This window comes from Poecilia formosa, unplaced genomic scaffold (genome assembly GCF_000485575.1).
Source record: "Poecilia formosa unplaced genomic scaffold, Poecilia_formosa-5.1.2 Scaffold416, whole genome shotgun sequence".
NCBI classification, from domain to species: domain Eukaryota; kingdom Metazoa; phylum Chordata; class Actinopteri; order Cyprinodontiformes; family Poeciliidae; genus Poecilia; species Poecilia formosa.
In genome coordinates, this window is record NW_006800355.1 from 60377 (window position 1) to 77191 (window position 16815).

At 39.4% G+C, this 16815-nt stretch overlaps 1 protein-coding gene across 1 annotated transcript in view; it reads left to right on the top strand.

Annotated features, from left to right (window-relative positions):
- Positions 1-16815, top strand: part of LOC103155189 (lissencephaly-1 homolog) — a 35906-nt gene that overhangs the window by 1068 nt on the left and 18023 nt on the right. The window contains exon 2 of the mRNA XM_007576774.2: positions 6702-7021. Within this exon, the coding sequence (XP_007576836.1) occupies positions 6990-7021 (32 nt within the window). The 5' untranslated portion in view covers positions 6702-6989. The remainder of the gene's footprint in view (positions 1-6701; positions 7022-16815) is intronic.

Below are 16815 nucleotides of genomic sequence, written 5' to 3' on the forward strand. Positions count from 1 at the left end.
TCTAGGAGTACTCAGCAGCATGTGTCTGTCTTGGTTTCTCCTCTCTTTGTGTGCTTTGCCACTTTCGCTCAGAGCTCGGAAGGACTAGATCTTGGATGTCAAACATTTTCCTGTGCATGTGTGATTTATTGTCCCCCTACTCCTCCTCGCCTCTGAGGACTCTCCATCAGTCTATTAGTGGCAGCTATGGGCTTTTAAGGAAATTGTTTACTTTTGAAATCAGCATTCTGTGACAGAAATAAACACCAATCGTTGCTCTTCTTTCAGGTAAGTGGATTTGTCTTGAGTCGACTTTGCACGGTGATGGTCTTTGTTGATGATCTAATCATATGCAGCCCAAACACAAATGCACACAGACTCCTGAATTTGCCTATTTATATATTGGCATGAATAGGACTGAACTGAACTAATATGCATGTTTGGATTAGATTTGAATTATTTTACAGTTCTGCTAAAATGCTTACAATTTCTGACTTTATTCCATGATCTAATTTCTGATTCAACCATCTGAATTTATACCATAATATCAAACTAAAACCTCTGTAAAATATGAGGTTGAGAAAGTCTGACATTTTGAAAAATTAAAACAAAGAGACCCATGTTATGCCAGCTTGTTCGTACTGCAGTCAGACTGGTTTTGTAGATTTAAATAATAGAAACAGTCACATTTGTCCAGTTACCCTTCAGATACGCATCAACCAGGCTTTTCCTGGCCAAAACTCATTTCCAATTTTCTTTCTGACATGCCAAATGTAGTTTTTCTTCTGCAGTAGGCGTAGGAGTTTTAAATTAAGCTAAAAATAAAGAAAATGCAGTCAGTTTTTTCACATTTCAACATTTGTCTTTCACCTTCATCTGCTTTTTCATTAAGCTCATAAAAGTTAATCCAAGTGAGATTTATTTGTGATGCATTTTAGATCCAAAGTTCTGAGTTCTGGATTTAATGGGTAAGAATATATTAAGACTTTTCAGCGTTTGACCCGAAATTCAAAGGAAAATTGACAGATATTGATGTTTGGCTGGCTGACTGACAGACTGCACCTGTTATTCTTTATGGTCTCATGTATGAAAGTTTATTTTGCTTTTGCATTGTACCATTAGATAAGGATAGATAAAGTATATGTCGTCCTCATGGTCCTGTTAGTTTAGAGGTTTCTCCTCACTGTTTACTAGCTGAAGACCATTACTTTCTCTCTGTATACTTTGTCACACCTTCCTGGTTGTGAAGTACCAGAAGTACATTTGACAACATGTGTAACTTTAGCAGTATAACTCATCAAATTGAGTAAACTTTGTCCCAAAAAATGTGAGTTTGGGGTGGGGGGAGGGGATTGTTTTAAAAAGGCATCAGTGGAGAGGTTTTCAGATTGTCGTCTTAGAAATAGGTCGACTTACAATGAAGGCCTTGTCCTTGTTTCCATTTCATTGGTATTTTGAATTGAATCACTCATGTATACATTTCTGGAAACTCTCCTTAGTTAACTTGAGCCATATTTACACGCCCAGAATTGATTTATAAATGGTGAGAAAATCAGTTTCAGTTCCTTGCATAGCTGACTGCTTTCCCAGATTTCCAGCTGACCCTGAGGAAAGTTGCTGGAATGTAAATATCTGCAGCTGATAAATCTTTACATATTTGATCTTATCACAGACAACTTGGTAAATTTGAGCTTCTACTGATTAGACTTTTTGACAGGATTATCAGAGGATAAACTGTAAGTCAACCTAACCCACAAATGACTTTGAATATAACATTAGTCTTGACATAACACCTAATGGGCTCGACTGGCTTGTTGATTCTTGTTAAAGAAACAGGTTCCACCTCTAATAGACTTAATGATAATGTGCTTGGAGAGTCTGCAGGTTTAATTTTAAAACTTATCCAACCTGGTATCTCTCCCAACATTAACTGAAATATTTAGAAAACCCTCCAGATGTATTAATTTATGCCAGAGCTGGGAAACGTGCCTGTCAGCTTCGATGTCAGACATTACACAAGTTCTATCTTTATCATATTTGAGTAAACGCATAACGATATGTTAGGCAGAAAGGGTCAATAGCACGAATTAAACCAAAATATTATTTTTTCATTTTCAGAAAAAGTTGCATGAAGCTAGAATTAAACCGAGGAAACGAGTTTCTGTTGCAGAGTGTTAAAAGGAGAGCGACACCAAAGATTTTGTGGTCAATTTCTAACCACCGTCTATTGTAAAGCTGTTACCTGCTGATACTTGCCCTTCTGCTGTGAAAAATCAATGCCATCCCAAAAGTAAGAGAGCAGCTGGTGTTACACAGCTCTGCTGTTCAACAAAATATTATTTTAAAGAAAGAAACCTGGATTACAGAGTTTACATTGTAAGCTGTCTTTAGCGTCCTGAGTGATCGATTTAAAAAAAAATTGAGCATGGTTTATCATTTACTACCTGTAAAAACCTGCAGCTGTAAATCCTGTAGAAAACTTAAACCCTTTAACTTTGATATCCCAATGATAAGAAATGCATCAAACTTCTAGTTTTTGATGAGTCTACTGATCAAAAGAGCATCCCCCCCCCCTCCCGACGACTACGACTTGCGATGTTTTTCTTTCTGGCATGTTTGGCACCACCCTTAGACTGGGAGTGTCGTCATTACTGTCAGTGCACACAGTCACTGAGGCCACAAAAATATGGGCTCCATGCAAACGTCCACAGAGTCCTAGTGGGCTGGTACCAACGTTTACACCACCCTGGCTTCGCGGTCGCATCTACTGTAGAGCGTACTGAAACGCCAGAGTTGGGATACAATGTCATTATGATGTTTTGGTTCAACACGTGCAAGGTTTGTTTTCGCCCTGTGGAGTTTTCTGTTACATCTGACTACTATGGACATTACTGCAGACATTTGTCTTATATTTGCTTCTGCTATTGTTTCACCTCACTACTGCCTAAAATCAATTTGACATTTAGGAAAAGGTGTCCGGTGCCACAAACCCAATGGCTCAAAGCAGGTGGCAGGATCCTAAACACAAACTTGACAACCATGTCAGTCAGTAAATCAGTAATAGTATATATCGCCATAGAAATGTGATCAATATCAATAGGTGATACTTCGGATAGAATATTCACTGAACTCTGATCCAGAACCACACAGCATTCTGGGGGATGTAGGCAAAGGAAAGGCTTTTAGTCACTCAGCCTCTCAAGGCCAGCTAAGGTAGGTTGGTGCCATCAACTAACGCACTCTTTGGTTGCCTAGCAACAACCAGTTGAGTAACATAGAGCAGCACTTTCAGGTTTCACCTCTGTGCCTTATAGCTGCTTAAAAATCTTCTTTTTAAACTGTGTGGAATGAAAACTGGATGAAACAGCAAAGGTCACACTACCAGTTTGGTGGCATTTCAGATATTTAAAACAAAAACACTAATCAATCGTTTTCTATGTCGACAATTATAAATATGGATTGATATGAAACGCTTAAATCGCAATACGTTTTTCAATCTTGTCCTGGCCTAGTATGGATGATATCAAAAGAGCAACATAAAATATAATGGCTGAGCTACAAGTTTGCATGCTATAAATAGTTGTACAAGAGAAACGTTTCACTTCTTTTATCAGCAGTTTGACATTTCCAATAAAGCTTCACATGAAAAATTATTCTCTCTTATTCCAATGTGTCTTAGAAAATTATTTTGGATTTTTTTTTTCCACAGTGCAGTTTTGAACATACATTTTTTTTGTTTTTTTGCATTTCATCACCACTTTACTTGGTTAGGAAGAGAACTAGACTGTTGCCAAGGACAAAGTCCCTGTTGGTGACGTGAAATCACCAGCAGAAAATGAAGGTCCACCGGATTCCTGCTGGTTTGGCTGCTTGTTTTAGAAAGACGGTGACGCAATGACACCAGAGGAGAGCGAATGCGAGTCAGAGGTGACTTTGGGGTTGTAACGGCCAGCCTTGTTAACGTTGCTGCAGTGCTATGTTTTGCGATAAGACATCAGGACACTTTCACACAGGCAGCTAGACTTCACCCCAGGCTCAGTCGTCTTTTCTGCGTTCCTCAGGGGTGTGGCCATGTTTCCCCAGACATGAAAGCATTTATTTAAAAAAATAAATCCTCATAATTACCTGTTTAATATTTTGCCTGCAGCAAAATGCGTTTCAGTCTTACATTTTACGACTACACTTTTTAATCTTGAAATCAAATATTATTATGCTACGTTTACATTCAATTTAGTGAGATTTTTCTAGTGTTGCAAATTTTTTCATGCTTTTATTTTGACACCATCGTCCAGATTTTTCCTCTCATATCTCAAGTTCTATTTGTATTTGTTTTGCATTTGTTTCTATATTAGGCAGTGGACATTTTCAACTTGAACAGATAATGTTTTTTTTTCTCTCTCTCTTTTGTTGACCTAGTAAAAGCAGGACTGGTGACCTGATAATGGGACCAGGGTGTGGCTCATTAATTTTGACACCAAGTTGCTGTTTTCCGAGCTCAAAAGAGACGCAGGACGGTTTTCTATTATTTAAAACGGGGCACTTTAACAACAGATAACCTCCAGGGATGCATCAGCAAATTGCATCTTACAAAGTCAGCATGGTCTGTGACAGATTCCTATTGTTTGGTTCCTGCTGCTAAACAAATCAATGGGAGGAAGATTCATTAGGGTTATTAACCATCAATGGGCAGATTTACTGCTCCGTGTCTGCAGCTCAGACTCTTCTCCCTGAAGACTCAATATTTCTGCGGAGCCAATTAGCTTGATGACGTTGCTGTAAAAACCTTTTTAATTTCTAGAGCTGCCATTTGTAAAGCTTCAGGAATGGTGTTTAGGTCAATTATGGATTTGAACATCAATGTCTGTAGCTTATACACACAGTAGTAAGGTACTCGTTGCCTTGTTGTGCCTTTCTTTTATCCATATTCTCTGTATTAATAGCAATAAGTCATTCACAAGTTAGTTTTGTGACCCTGGCAGCTGCCAGAAAACCCTGCATGTCATAATCCACTCGCAGTCTGTAGGCGGACGTTTGGACAGCTGTCAAGTGGTGATGTGAGGGTCCAGAGGTTGGGCATCTGTTACATCAGCCTGCTTTCTGTTGTTCATGCTTTCTACAATCTTGGAGCCAAATAAATGTTTTAGTGAACAGCAGCGATTAAAAATGTGACATTAGAGGCATCATGGGATGAACATCTGGAGTCAGACTGAATCTGCTTTTTTTTTGTGAATGGAAACGGAGAGTGACGTTTTGCCTCTTTTAGAACATGTCAAGCCAATTTTTAATTTAAATTTTAAGGATGCCGACCCGCGGTTGGTCTGAGTGCGCAGTACTATTTTGGAACAAACGGTGCAGAGAATGTCACAACTCTCTCCAAGAACTGTGTGTTGGGAACAGCAGTTTTTATCCAAACATTAGGCCGGCCATTGTCCAGTTTGGAATCCTGTGAGGATTTCCTGGATGGACACAAACCCCAACTACAAATGTTTTATAGGTTTGTCTTCATTACTGAAGTCACTGATAGATTTTCGATTGCGTGTTCAGGTTGAAAGTCTTCCTAGTAGCAGATATGGGCCTGGTCATCATCTAAAATTGTCCTTTTTGAGCTGCGTTGTAGCAGTGGTTACCACTATTGTCTTTTAGCAAAAAGGATCTGGGATCTAATGCCAGTCTGGGCTGCTTCTGCAGGGCATTTCTGTTGTTCTCCATGTACATGCGTGAGTTCTCTCTGGGTTCTCCTAAAGGAGAGACGCATAGCAATGATGGACTGTTATCTCTCCACTCGCCTAATAACCGCTGGACCGCACCAGCGTCTGGATGGAGGGATTTCTAGTTCTTATAACTTGCTGGTGTTACTCCCAGGCTTAATGACCATTTTCTTTACTTCCCTTAATATTTATTCATACCACAAGCCCAAATAGTTAAAATATGCCGATGTCTGCCTTCACTAAGTTATGTAAATTCGTTGCAAGCCTCTAGAGAAAGCCTTTTGGCTTAACTTGAACCTTTCTTGTCTGATACCTGTTCCAGTTGACTAAAGCGATTACGCTAAATGCCTAGTTCACAGAACAGTATTGAAATGTTAACTGCAAATAATTTTGCTCATATAAATTGTTGCTCACAAAGAGCGCTTTATTCCACATTTTGCAAAACGGTTTCCTTTTATCACTCAGCCAGGCAGCTCTTGTGATGAAATGATGTTGAGGTTTTACGGTCAGGAGATTTTGCTAGTAGTACAAGTGCTACTCCAGCCTTTTGTGGCATTGTTCTATTTTTTATTATTTTATTGCTGGTAACCTGTGGGGTGAAGTATATTTCTTTAAAAAATGTAGGTCAATGCTTGAGAGGCAGTAGCTGCAGGAGGAGACTGCTGGCAGTGCAAATTAGGAAGGTAGATGTGAGGAAACGATTGTCGAATGTGTGTGAATTGGACATATTTTCTCAAAAATAGAGAAACAAATTAATTTCAGATGTTCTAAAGTGAGTTCTATATTGCTATTGGTGTCAAAGGTGTTCTGTCATAAACCCATTTTCTTTCAAAAATAGAGGATGTTGTGTTATATTTAGACATTGTTGACTAAATCTTAATTAACTTTTTCTCTCCGGTGCAAACACTATGACATTAACCCTGGGCTACAAGCATCTCTCTTCTCTCCAGCTCCTCATGTTGTTTTTTCATGCATATCTAATGCTGACTTTCCCAATTTCCCTGTCCTCCCCAGATGCGGTGTAGACTTGACTGGTGACTGGTCTGCACGCTCGCCGCTTCTCTCATTCCTGGAGATAGTCAAGTTGGAGGGGGGGCAGATTCCTGCGTTCCCCTCCTCTTAGTCTGCGTCTTTGTTTGGGACAAAAACCAACCACTTGCGCCTGGAGTACACGACCCACCCTGTTTCGTCGTTCCTGGCTCAGCACAGCTCATCCTTTGACTGAGGAGATCGCACGATCTGCAGGAGATTCACTTTTAACCTGCTGATCCCTCCCGGCCCCGCCCATAATCCCCCGTCGCCATGGTGCTGTCACAACGGCAACGAGACGAACTGTAAGTTGTTATTGCACCTCTCTTGAGATCTGTGCAATTTCAGATTGAAAACTTGAATTTGCAAACTGTTCTTGCCTCAAGTGACGGTTCAAACACTTTCTGTGATGCGTTTCTGATGACGCTGTGTGAAAAGACTGAAAACTGTTTTTATGAAGAGTTGTGGACGAATCCATGTAGTTCGGTTTCAAAAGATTCTCCACACATTTTGTTTCACGAATTTTACTGATCCACAACATGCTTACATTTACACAATGTAGAAAATCGCACATTGTTAGACTTCTTATCAAATAGTAATCTTGTAAATTGAGCTACTTTTATGAAAGAAACTGAAATCATGAGTACATGGTTTTACCAGAGAGGATATAAAACTTCAGTGCTGTTCTTGATCTCTTATGGTTTTTTATTTGGCCAATATTTTAGTTCAGATTACATTTTAGTTTTTCTAAAGTACACCTAATTTATGTGAAGTTCTTCTGTTTTGAACATTTTTGTCAATATGATGTCAGGCCCCCTGCTTCAACCTGTCTAATCAAATCTGAGGTCTCAACATTCAGTCGCTGCTGATTTGAATCTCATGTTTCTTGAATCTGGTCAGAAACATGAGCACAAATAACCAACGTCAAAGAGGCTTGATATCGCCTCAAGCAAGACCTGCCAGTACGAAGAGCTTATAAATAGGACAAGTAGCTTGTTTTTCCAAACTAAAAAGATAAACACCTCTTAACATTGCCATTCATTATAAGGATGGACCTCTCTCTGTGTTGAGGCAAGGTGATATATTGACACAGGATGTAGTTTATTTCAGGAAATGGGGAATTCGTTTCTCTTTTTCCCTGGTCAAAGGATCAATGTGTTGTTGACATTTCCGGAGCCCTCCTGAGGCCCGAAGCTCAAATCTATTGATCCCTCCCTTTGCACCAAGAAACCGTCATGTTTACTGTAGGGCTGTTGTAAACGAATATTTTAGTAATCGAGTATTCTATTGATTATTCTTACAATTAATCGAGTAATCCGGTTAGAAAAATGATATAAGATATTGGTAAATCTAACATAACAGCAGAGTTACTATTGGATATCAACATCAATCCACTTTTTCATATTTGAGCATCTTTAACAATAACTTTCTTGTAGTTTAGAAAATTAGGTTGCAGGCAAATGCTCAACATGCTATCACGTAATCTATGGATGTTTTCTGGTCAGAAACACACCTGATAGTCTGGTTGGTAAACTCGGTTTGATTGGAGACAACGTTGGTTAGATTTTGAGCTGATGCGGTTTGCTTTCACAGTGCACTGTCAAATGAACCAAAGCTTTTAAAAAATCCTGTGCTCCCACTTGCCTGTGGTGGCGCTGCACCAAGTACTACTGAGTTAACCATTGTGAAAACCTATGAAGAAGACTTGTGAGCATTTTCTTTATTCATGAAATGTCAACAAAAATGGAGCGTCGTCAAATTTTAGCGATGGTAGGATTTCTCTCTTGCTTTGGTAAAATACCACAAGCTAGCGCTAGACTCGCATGTTAGTTTTACCCAGAATGCCCTGCTTTGGGGTGGTCTCTGGTCAAAAGGCATTCACAGTGTTCATTTGAACCGCAGCAGAGTTCGTTTCATCCAATCCTAGACCTGAGTTTGTAGAGAGTTTGCATCAGAGTTTGATTGCGTATCCAAACAAACCGAACTTTCTAGACAGACGAACTAGATTAGATTAAAGTGGGATAAAGAGAGCTGGTGTGAATGAACCCTAAGATCCCAATAAGATGCATTGAATTTGTGGTTGTATTGTGACAAAATGTGGAAAAGTTCAATTTGTATAAATGCAGTGAACTGAGTCCTGCTGAGTCTGTGGGCTCCTGATGTGTGGCACTAAAAGTACAAAACAATTGGATCTTTAAGGTTATAAGAGAGATTTGTTTATGAAGAATACAGCAGAAATAAATCGTAGAGATGAGTAGACAGTTTTGGTTAATATTCATTTTTTGTTTCACTCCGTCAAAAGAAAAAAAATGCTTCAGCGTTCACATGACGAGGCACTCCACATTCCTGACAGTGTTTCAGTGTATCTGTGGTTGTTGCCTTGCAAAGGTCTGTTGGTATGGAGGCGTCTATTGGAATGCTAATCATCGCTATTCAGAGGAAGTGTTGAAGATCCCCCACCACCACCACCAACAGTCACTACGCCCCCCCAAAGCCCCTCTAAACCCGGTTCTTAGCAGCACACGTTTTTGGTGCCGTCGCTCACAGGAAACACTTGTGGGACCGCTGGAGTCGCATTCAAATGGCCGTTGCGTTCCACCCGCCGGAGATGTCCCTGCTCCCAGTTGGAGCTCTCATTGATCGGACCATAAAGCGACCCTAAGATTGAGTTTCCTGACTGGCTCCCTCATTTTGGGATACAAACCCAGCAGGCCTTTTCAGTGCATCACACAATAACTGTCGGATTGCTTGCCGTCACGCCACATCTTTCTTTGTTTCCCTTCTCTAAATTTGCTTTGACTTTAACACACATTCAGCTAATAAATTTTCTTAATTTTTTGTCCCCTGTTTTGCTATTTCCAATAACTGTTTAGTCCGTTTCAGTATGTTAATTTACTTCACACAGATGTAGAAATCAATACATTGCTCTTAATCCCGCGTTTTGTTTCTTGAGCTTGATGAATTGTGCTCTTCGGCACAGAGTTTAAGTTCAGCACATCTTAAAAAGATCATCTTTGTCCTCTAAACTGATGTGATTTTTGTCAGCACCACAGTCAGCTGTTGTGTTGGTTCAGCATCTTCACAACAACTCTATTTTTGCCTGTTTCAACCAATGAAAGCGTATTTGTGTTTCTGTGTAGGGTCAAAGGACTCATCCCTGGCAGCATGTTGTTGAAACAGATGCATAATACAAAATATCTGCTCTCCTAAAATACCCCGGGGCGGCCATGTGCAAATGGGCCCTTGCTTTTGTGGCTCTTCTGAGCTTTACAAAGAAAATCCCTTCGGCCACCTCCATTTTGTAGTCAACAAGATGCGTCATGTGAGTTCTGTTCGCCATCTTTCTCCTGCGGCAAATGCGGTGTCATAATGGTTATTTAAAGATTTAGATGTAAAATGTTGGAGAGGAGTCACTTTGTTCACCTGAGCCATGGGACAGATATGCTGGGTAAAATCTACGCCGTAATAATAATCCTACGTTAATCTGTGGCTCCAATTTCTGCAACTCTCTAGAGAGGTTTGTGTATCGTTAAGTACAAAAATGGGTGGAATGTAGTCAGACAAATGTGTAGCGGAAAAGCTGCATATTGGGTTGCTAGGTGATGGGCTTGTGTTGCTAGGTAACCAAGCAGTTCCCGCCGATTGTAACTTGGTAATTAGAAGATTTTCCAAATGGTTCGTTTTCCAGACATCTAAAAAAAACATTAACTTTTTGCCAGAAAACTGCTAGGCTTATTTTATTTTATTTTGTTTTGTTGATTTTTTTTTTGTGCTTGGACTGTTTCTAGAAGCAATGGAAACTCAAATGGAAGTAAAACAAAATGTGCAAAACGTGAATTTAGCATAATAGATCCTCTTTAAGGAATACACTATGACAATATCAATGATAAAAGTAGGTTTTAAAATTCAATAAGACTGACATTACATGTGGCGTAACAGACAGTAAGTGGGATTACCATTATTAAAGTAGTTTTACAAGATGGAGAAGTGATTATAAATATTAGTATGAAGAAGTTCATACTTAAAGTATGAACTTGATTTGCATGATTTTCTGGTTGCACCCAAACATATTTGCTTTTTTAATCAGTATATCCATTTTTTATAGTTGAGAGACATCTATTGGAGTCCAAGCAGTTCCTCATAATACTACCAGTGTTTCATACAGTGATTTTGCGGTGTTATGTAAATCAAGTTATGTAAATAATTAGCAGTTTAATAAAGATCTGCTCTATTATTCTGTTACATTGCTGTGAATAAGTTTTTTTTTGTTTTTTGTTTTTATGTGCTTCATTTTGATCTAAAGCTGTTTATGAATGGCCGCCATAGCATAAAAAGCATCACTGTGTGCTACACACCCTTCATGAAAGCAGTGTGTTTTGGTGTGTACTCCACACACATGGCTTTTCAGCTGTGTCTTTCTTTAGATCTGCTCCTGCAGGTACTGCTTGTAGTCTTTACAACAAAGAGCAAACATTGCATCCATTGTTGAACCAACCAAATCCATGCTTGATTTAAACACTTTGCATTTGTTTTTTTTAATGTCTCTGGTCTGGTTCCCTTTGAAGATTTCTCCTGGCTTAATAGTTGATCCCCTCTGTGATCTTCCTCTTATTTGAAAGTGAAATTCTCATGTTCATCAGCTTCGGGAGAGTTTTTCTCCTTGTGGAGTGACCTCCATCTCTTCCTGCCTCAAATAATGTGACTGACCAGCTGTGTGGCCAAGCAGTGGCTGTCCTCAGGTGACATGCATCTTGTCACTAATTACTCCTGTAGGACTCTGCAGATAACAAGATGGATCTTACATTTTAATCAGTAACAGATTCAACAGGGATCTTTTTATAACTGAGCTGTTAAGCAATCTTATCATGAGATTTCTGTGTTGCTTTTGTGTAACTTTCTCTTTGAAGTCATCAGCTGTTCAGTACATGCTTAAATTAGCTTTCCACCAGTCTGCTTTCCTTCATGCTTCGTCTGCTCAGCTGAAAGCGCCTCTTGTTGCTTTTACCTTGGAGCCTTTCTGAATCTGTACACTGATTATTTTTTAATATTTGTTGTTTTTTTCCCTGACTTTTGAGATTAAGCAATCAGCATTTCTGTAACAAGTTTATGTAGGAGCAACTCGTCTTGAAACAGGTGAACCAGCACGTTCAGTCCTAGGTGTTCATATTTCTTAGTTTGTCTGAGCCCTTTGAAAAATGTTTCATGGTTCTTTTGGTCCCGATTAGAAGTAATCCAATCAAGCACAATGTGTTTTTCTTTTTTTTAAATGACTAATTTAATACGTTTAAAACATAAAATTAACAAACACGATTAAGTGCAAGTCAGATCTGCAGGTTTATTTCCTCCTTTGATACAAAATAATCTGGGTTTGCTTTGAATGAAAGCAAACCCATGCTTGCTTTCATTCTACAAGCAAGCATGGGTTTGCTGTAGAATGAAAACCTGTAGGCCTACAAACCTGTAGGCCTTACAGGCCTACAGGTTTGTAGGCCTGTAAGTTTCAGGCCTACAAACTTTGAATGAACCCAGTTTGTAGGCCTGAAAGGTAAAATTACACTTGTTTCATCAGCAGTTAACTGGATTAGCATTTTCTTCAAACCTGTTTAATATTATGGCGAACATCTGTTGGTTGGTGTGCTTGCAGACTGAAAATAATGGGAATTCTTAATGCTGTTGCCATTTCAAGTGGGAAATATTTTTTTGCAAGCCACTTAGACAAAAATTTACCAATTCTGATCTCTTCCATATTGGTTTGTTTCTAGCATTGAAGTAAAACTGAGACAAAAAATACAGCAAAACCCATAAGGCATTGCAAAATTAACTCCATCAATCACTGTGTAAATATTAATCCACCTGTTTAGTTTTTTGACATTTTAAAATAATTCATATAAATTAGTCTTTTTTTTATTTTTTTTGCCTTTTACCCAGAAGCCGGTGATCACTTTATTTTTCAGATGGGATTATATGAGTCACTTCATCAATGATGTGATCATATAACAGGAAATGGGAGGATGTGACGCAGTTCGGCTGACTCACCTCCTTTCTCTGAAGGATGAGCTCACGCGTCTCTCATCCTCTGCTTGTATCTGTCCACTCGGCCGTTTCTGCCGCCTCACTCATCTGAGCTACAGCCGTAGCACAGATCGCAGCACTAATGTCACCCACACGAGACGGGACAGGCTTCACTCAGACCCCTTAACGCATCCTGCAGGTCAACAATTTTTGAGCCATTCGTGAGCCTCCAAAGCCGTTTTTATGTCCTCACATGGACAGGCCTTTAATTTCACTCAGGGGAAGCGAGATTCGCAGTTATTGTCTTACTGTTTTGTTTCAGCCCCTCTTGTGTGTCATCTCTGTCCACAGCTCTTTCTCTCCATCTCTCTACTCATCTAGCTGTTCGTAACCATGGAAACCAGCTAGCTTGCTCCCCTTCTGTCGCCATCAGTGAACCTCAGTCTGGTTGCCTCTGTTTTCTTTTCTTTTTTTCTTTTTTTTTATACAATCAGTGGCGGTTCTGTCTTTTCAAAAAATACATATTGATGGATGTGGGATGCGTTCGTCACATTCAGGGGGAAACGATGCGTTTAGGGAGTGGTGGGCTCGCCTTGTCGGTGCTTTTAGCTTTGTAGGTGGGTGTGTTAATGTGTTTGTGCGCTGTGTTGTTGGAACACCAGGAGAAAAATGAAACATTTACCAACATCAACCTGTTCTCTTGATCTGCCTCTGAATGTGGATCTACATATGAGATAAAAACATTATATTTTTTTCTATTTTAAGATCAAACGTAAAGCCACTTTTTTGTTCGGCTCTCTCCTCCGTCTTGAGATCCACTTTTTGCATCAGTTTCCTACATATTTAAACACTTTCCCAGACATGCTGCAATACCAAGGCCCTTCTTGTTACTACTTTTGCTTGCAAACGGGCTGCAGTCAACCTCCTGCCACCCTTGAGCTGTAACGAGGTCTGCTCCTGTTGTCATGGGGATTCAGGTGGTGGTAAGAAGAAAGGGGTTTTAATGCTGCATGCTGCCCGAGAGGGCACGGGGGGCACAGGCTGGGCTGACAGATTGTGGCTCTTCATACTGGCACCGCGAAGCGTTGCCTCTCTGACAGCTTGTCGGGGATCTTCTGGCGTTAATGGTCTGTGGAAACATCGGAGGGCAAGAAGATGTTGGGTTGCGGAGGAAAAATTTTGCTTTGCCTTTTGAATTCATTGTCTCATGTGCTCTCTCTCTTTTTATTTTGGGTTCAGAATTTTCAAGTTGACAAGAAATATAAAATAATTGATCAGAAGTTATGTAGCTTTTTATAAAACTGAATCAGGGTTTCCCCAGTGTTGTATTATAGACCTGGCGGCCCGCCATCTTTTACTAGTGCCACTGCCAGGCCAAACCTTTCTTGTGTATGTTTTTAGGAAAATAATAAAAAAAAACAACCAAAAAGAAAAAAAAACTTTTTTTTTTAACTTTTTTAAGCCGGATTGCAAGTGTCTCTGTTGCTCTGAGCGCTTCACTGGCGGAGCAGATTTATTCCTAAAAGATATGTTTATAGAAGATAGGATTTTAGTTTATGCATTTAAAGACAGACCAATCACACTGCTGGCGCCTCTGCGCGTTGCCTCTGCGCGTTGCCTTTCCACGCTGCAGTAGCTGGATTAAGTTTACCTCAGCGCGTATTCCGCACGTCTCCTTTCACTCAAACTGGACACAGGCTGAGCTGTATAGATATTTACATCAGCCCCCTGTGAGGAATTATGATTCTTTCTAGAGTTTTTGATCAAGGTAGGACTTTAAACACCGCTCTGGTTAGCTCTGGTTGCGCAGCTCTATGTGAGCTGCAGGAATAACTTGTAGTCGCGCTTTCACAGGTGTGTTGAGCGAGCAGTGAGAATGATTTATATTTGTGAACAAAGAATTTTGTGCGCCTTTTCCATCTCAACACTCTGCCAGCGCCCGGCTCTGCCTGCGCTGATAAAGTTTATCTATGTGTTCCCGGTTGGCCGGTGTATTAGTTAATGAAATGGTGCTAACCTGATCATGCAGGTTTAACCCGGTGAGGAGCTTTCACACTCTCCTGTCTGTAACGCATCACACTGATTTTATATTTTATTATTTTTAGTATTATTTTTCCAGTTACACAATGCATCAAACTGTATCAAATGCTTTGTCCACTTAGTCAGACAGAGTTAATGTGCGCGACCGCGCAGAGATCTGAGAAACTCGTCCCATAAACTTGACCAACCAGAATAGTTTCTGTGACGCTTACTAAAAACTCAACAGACACGAAATGAAAGAGCTACTAAAGCCACATGAGCAGCATTGAGTTAAATCTCCCGTTTGTTGTGCATCTCTGCGTAGTGCAGCGGATTTAACTCATCATGCAGGGTCGGTCCAAGGCTGTATGAGGCCTTGAGCAGAATTTGATTTAGGGGCCCCTTTTGTTGCTAAAAACATCAGCACCCCTAACAGATGTGTTGGGAGTAGATTAATTGGCCAACCTAAAAAGCAATCAGTTATAATTACAATTTACTAAATTGTATTTGTGAACAAACAGACCTCAACCTTAAAGATTAAACTCACAGCATCAGATTGTAGCTTAGGATAACAAAGCAATCCAACTAGGAATATTATTCTTTGAACTTTTACAAAGTGAACTTGCCAGCTCCTTAAAATCTTACATTTAAATGTTAAACAATTTAAAATCTTTTAATTTATGTAATTTGAATCAAATTGAAAATTGATTTGTAAATTGAATCAAATTTAGCAGCGTTGATCATCTCAATAAACAAGTGTTTCATTCATGTATCTGTGGTCTGTGTTAAAATATTACCATTTATGTGGCCCCTGAAGCCATGGGGGGCCTGATTGAGCTGCTGACAATTTGGATTAAACAAAAGTACAAATAATTGATATTCATTTTAATTGTATATTTTGATTTGTTGTTTTTAAGACTAGTTGTGGGTTTAAGTAGTATTTCACTGGCGATGTTTTCCTATAACGTATAATTACCGAGTGATATTTTTAAATTTCCTGTCACCTTAACATCTTTCAATACAAAAAACAAAACGGTGGACCGCTGGTGGACCGCCTCGTCACCCCGACCACCGGGCTTAGCAAGTTTTCTCGGGGAAACCCTGGGAATGACTCATAAAGAACCAGAGTGACAGAAAATGTGAATTTTGAGACAACCTCTTAGTAAAAATGTCTTTTATTACAGATAGTGGAACGATAGCCTCATTATTCTCTCACATCTTGCTGACAATATTATCCTCTCAAGCAGTTCATTAAAGCGCTGCGTTAATTTTAGCATATTTCGTGTTTAGCTTTGACTTGTTGATGTTTCGGCTTGTTGCATAATTCATTGCAGTTCCAGTTAATTATGCACAGACAAAACTGACAGAGGAAGTATTTCTGCTGCTTTATAAACTTTGTGCGTTGAATGTTGTGAAGTTTAATTACAGGTGTTTCTCACCAGTGTTTCAACCAGTAAGAAAAGCATTATAGGCTAGTTTATTTCTGTCCATTTTATGCATTCAAACACTAAAGGAATGTGATTAAAGTCTGATGTTGTACAGCAGTCAGATGCTTTAATGTGAAACAAACCATAAATGATTTTATACCTGCAGCTTTTAATGCAATTTATTCACACAGCAGCGGTTTTGGATGTCAAAGTGGGGCTGCTTTGTGAAAGCTAACTTTAGAAAATCTGACATCAGGAGCCGTCCTTATTGTAATTTTGGTTATTTTTGAACTAGGAAAATCCAAACTCTGGATGCAACATGAGCTGAACAAGCAAAACAAATCAGGTGACTAAAGATTCACCTGATTCGTCTGTATGAGCTACAGCAGTTCATACAGACTCAGATCGACTCTGAAAAGCTTATTCAAGTGATGGTGGTCCAATAAATGTAAATCTATCTACATTTTAGTGTAAATCACATTGCAAATATCACAATATTTCCTAAAGATGCGCTTCAGACACAAACACTTTTTTTCATCATTATTTTTATTTTTGCATCAAGCTAATGAACATATTACAGCTTCACCTAATAACTAAATAGGACATCTAAGTTCCTTTTTTCGTTAGAAACTTCTATTTAT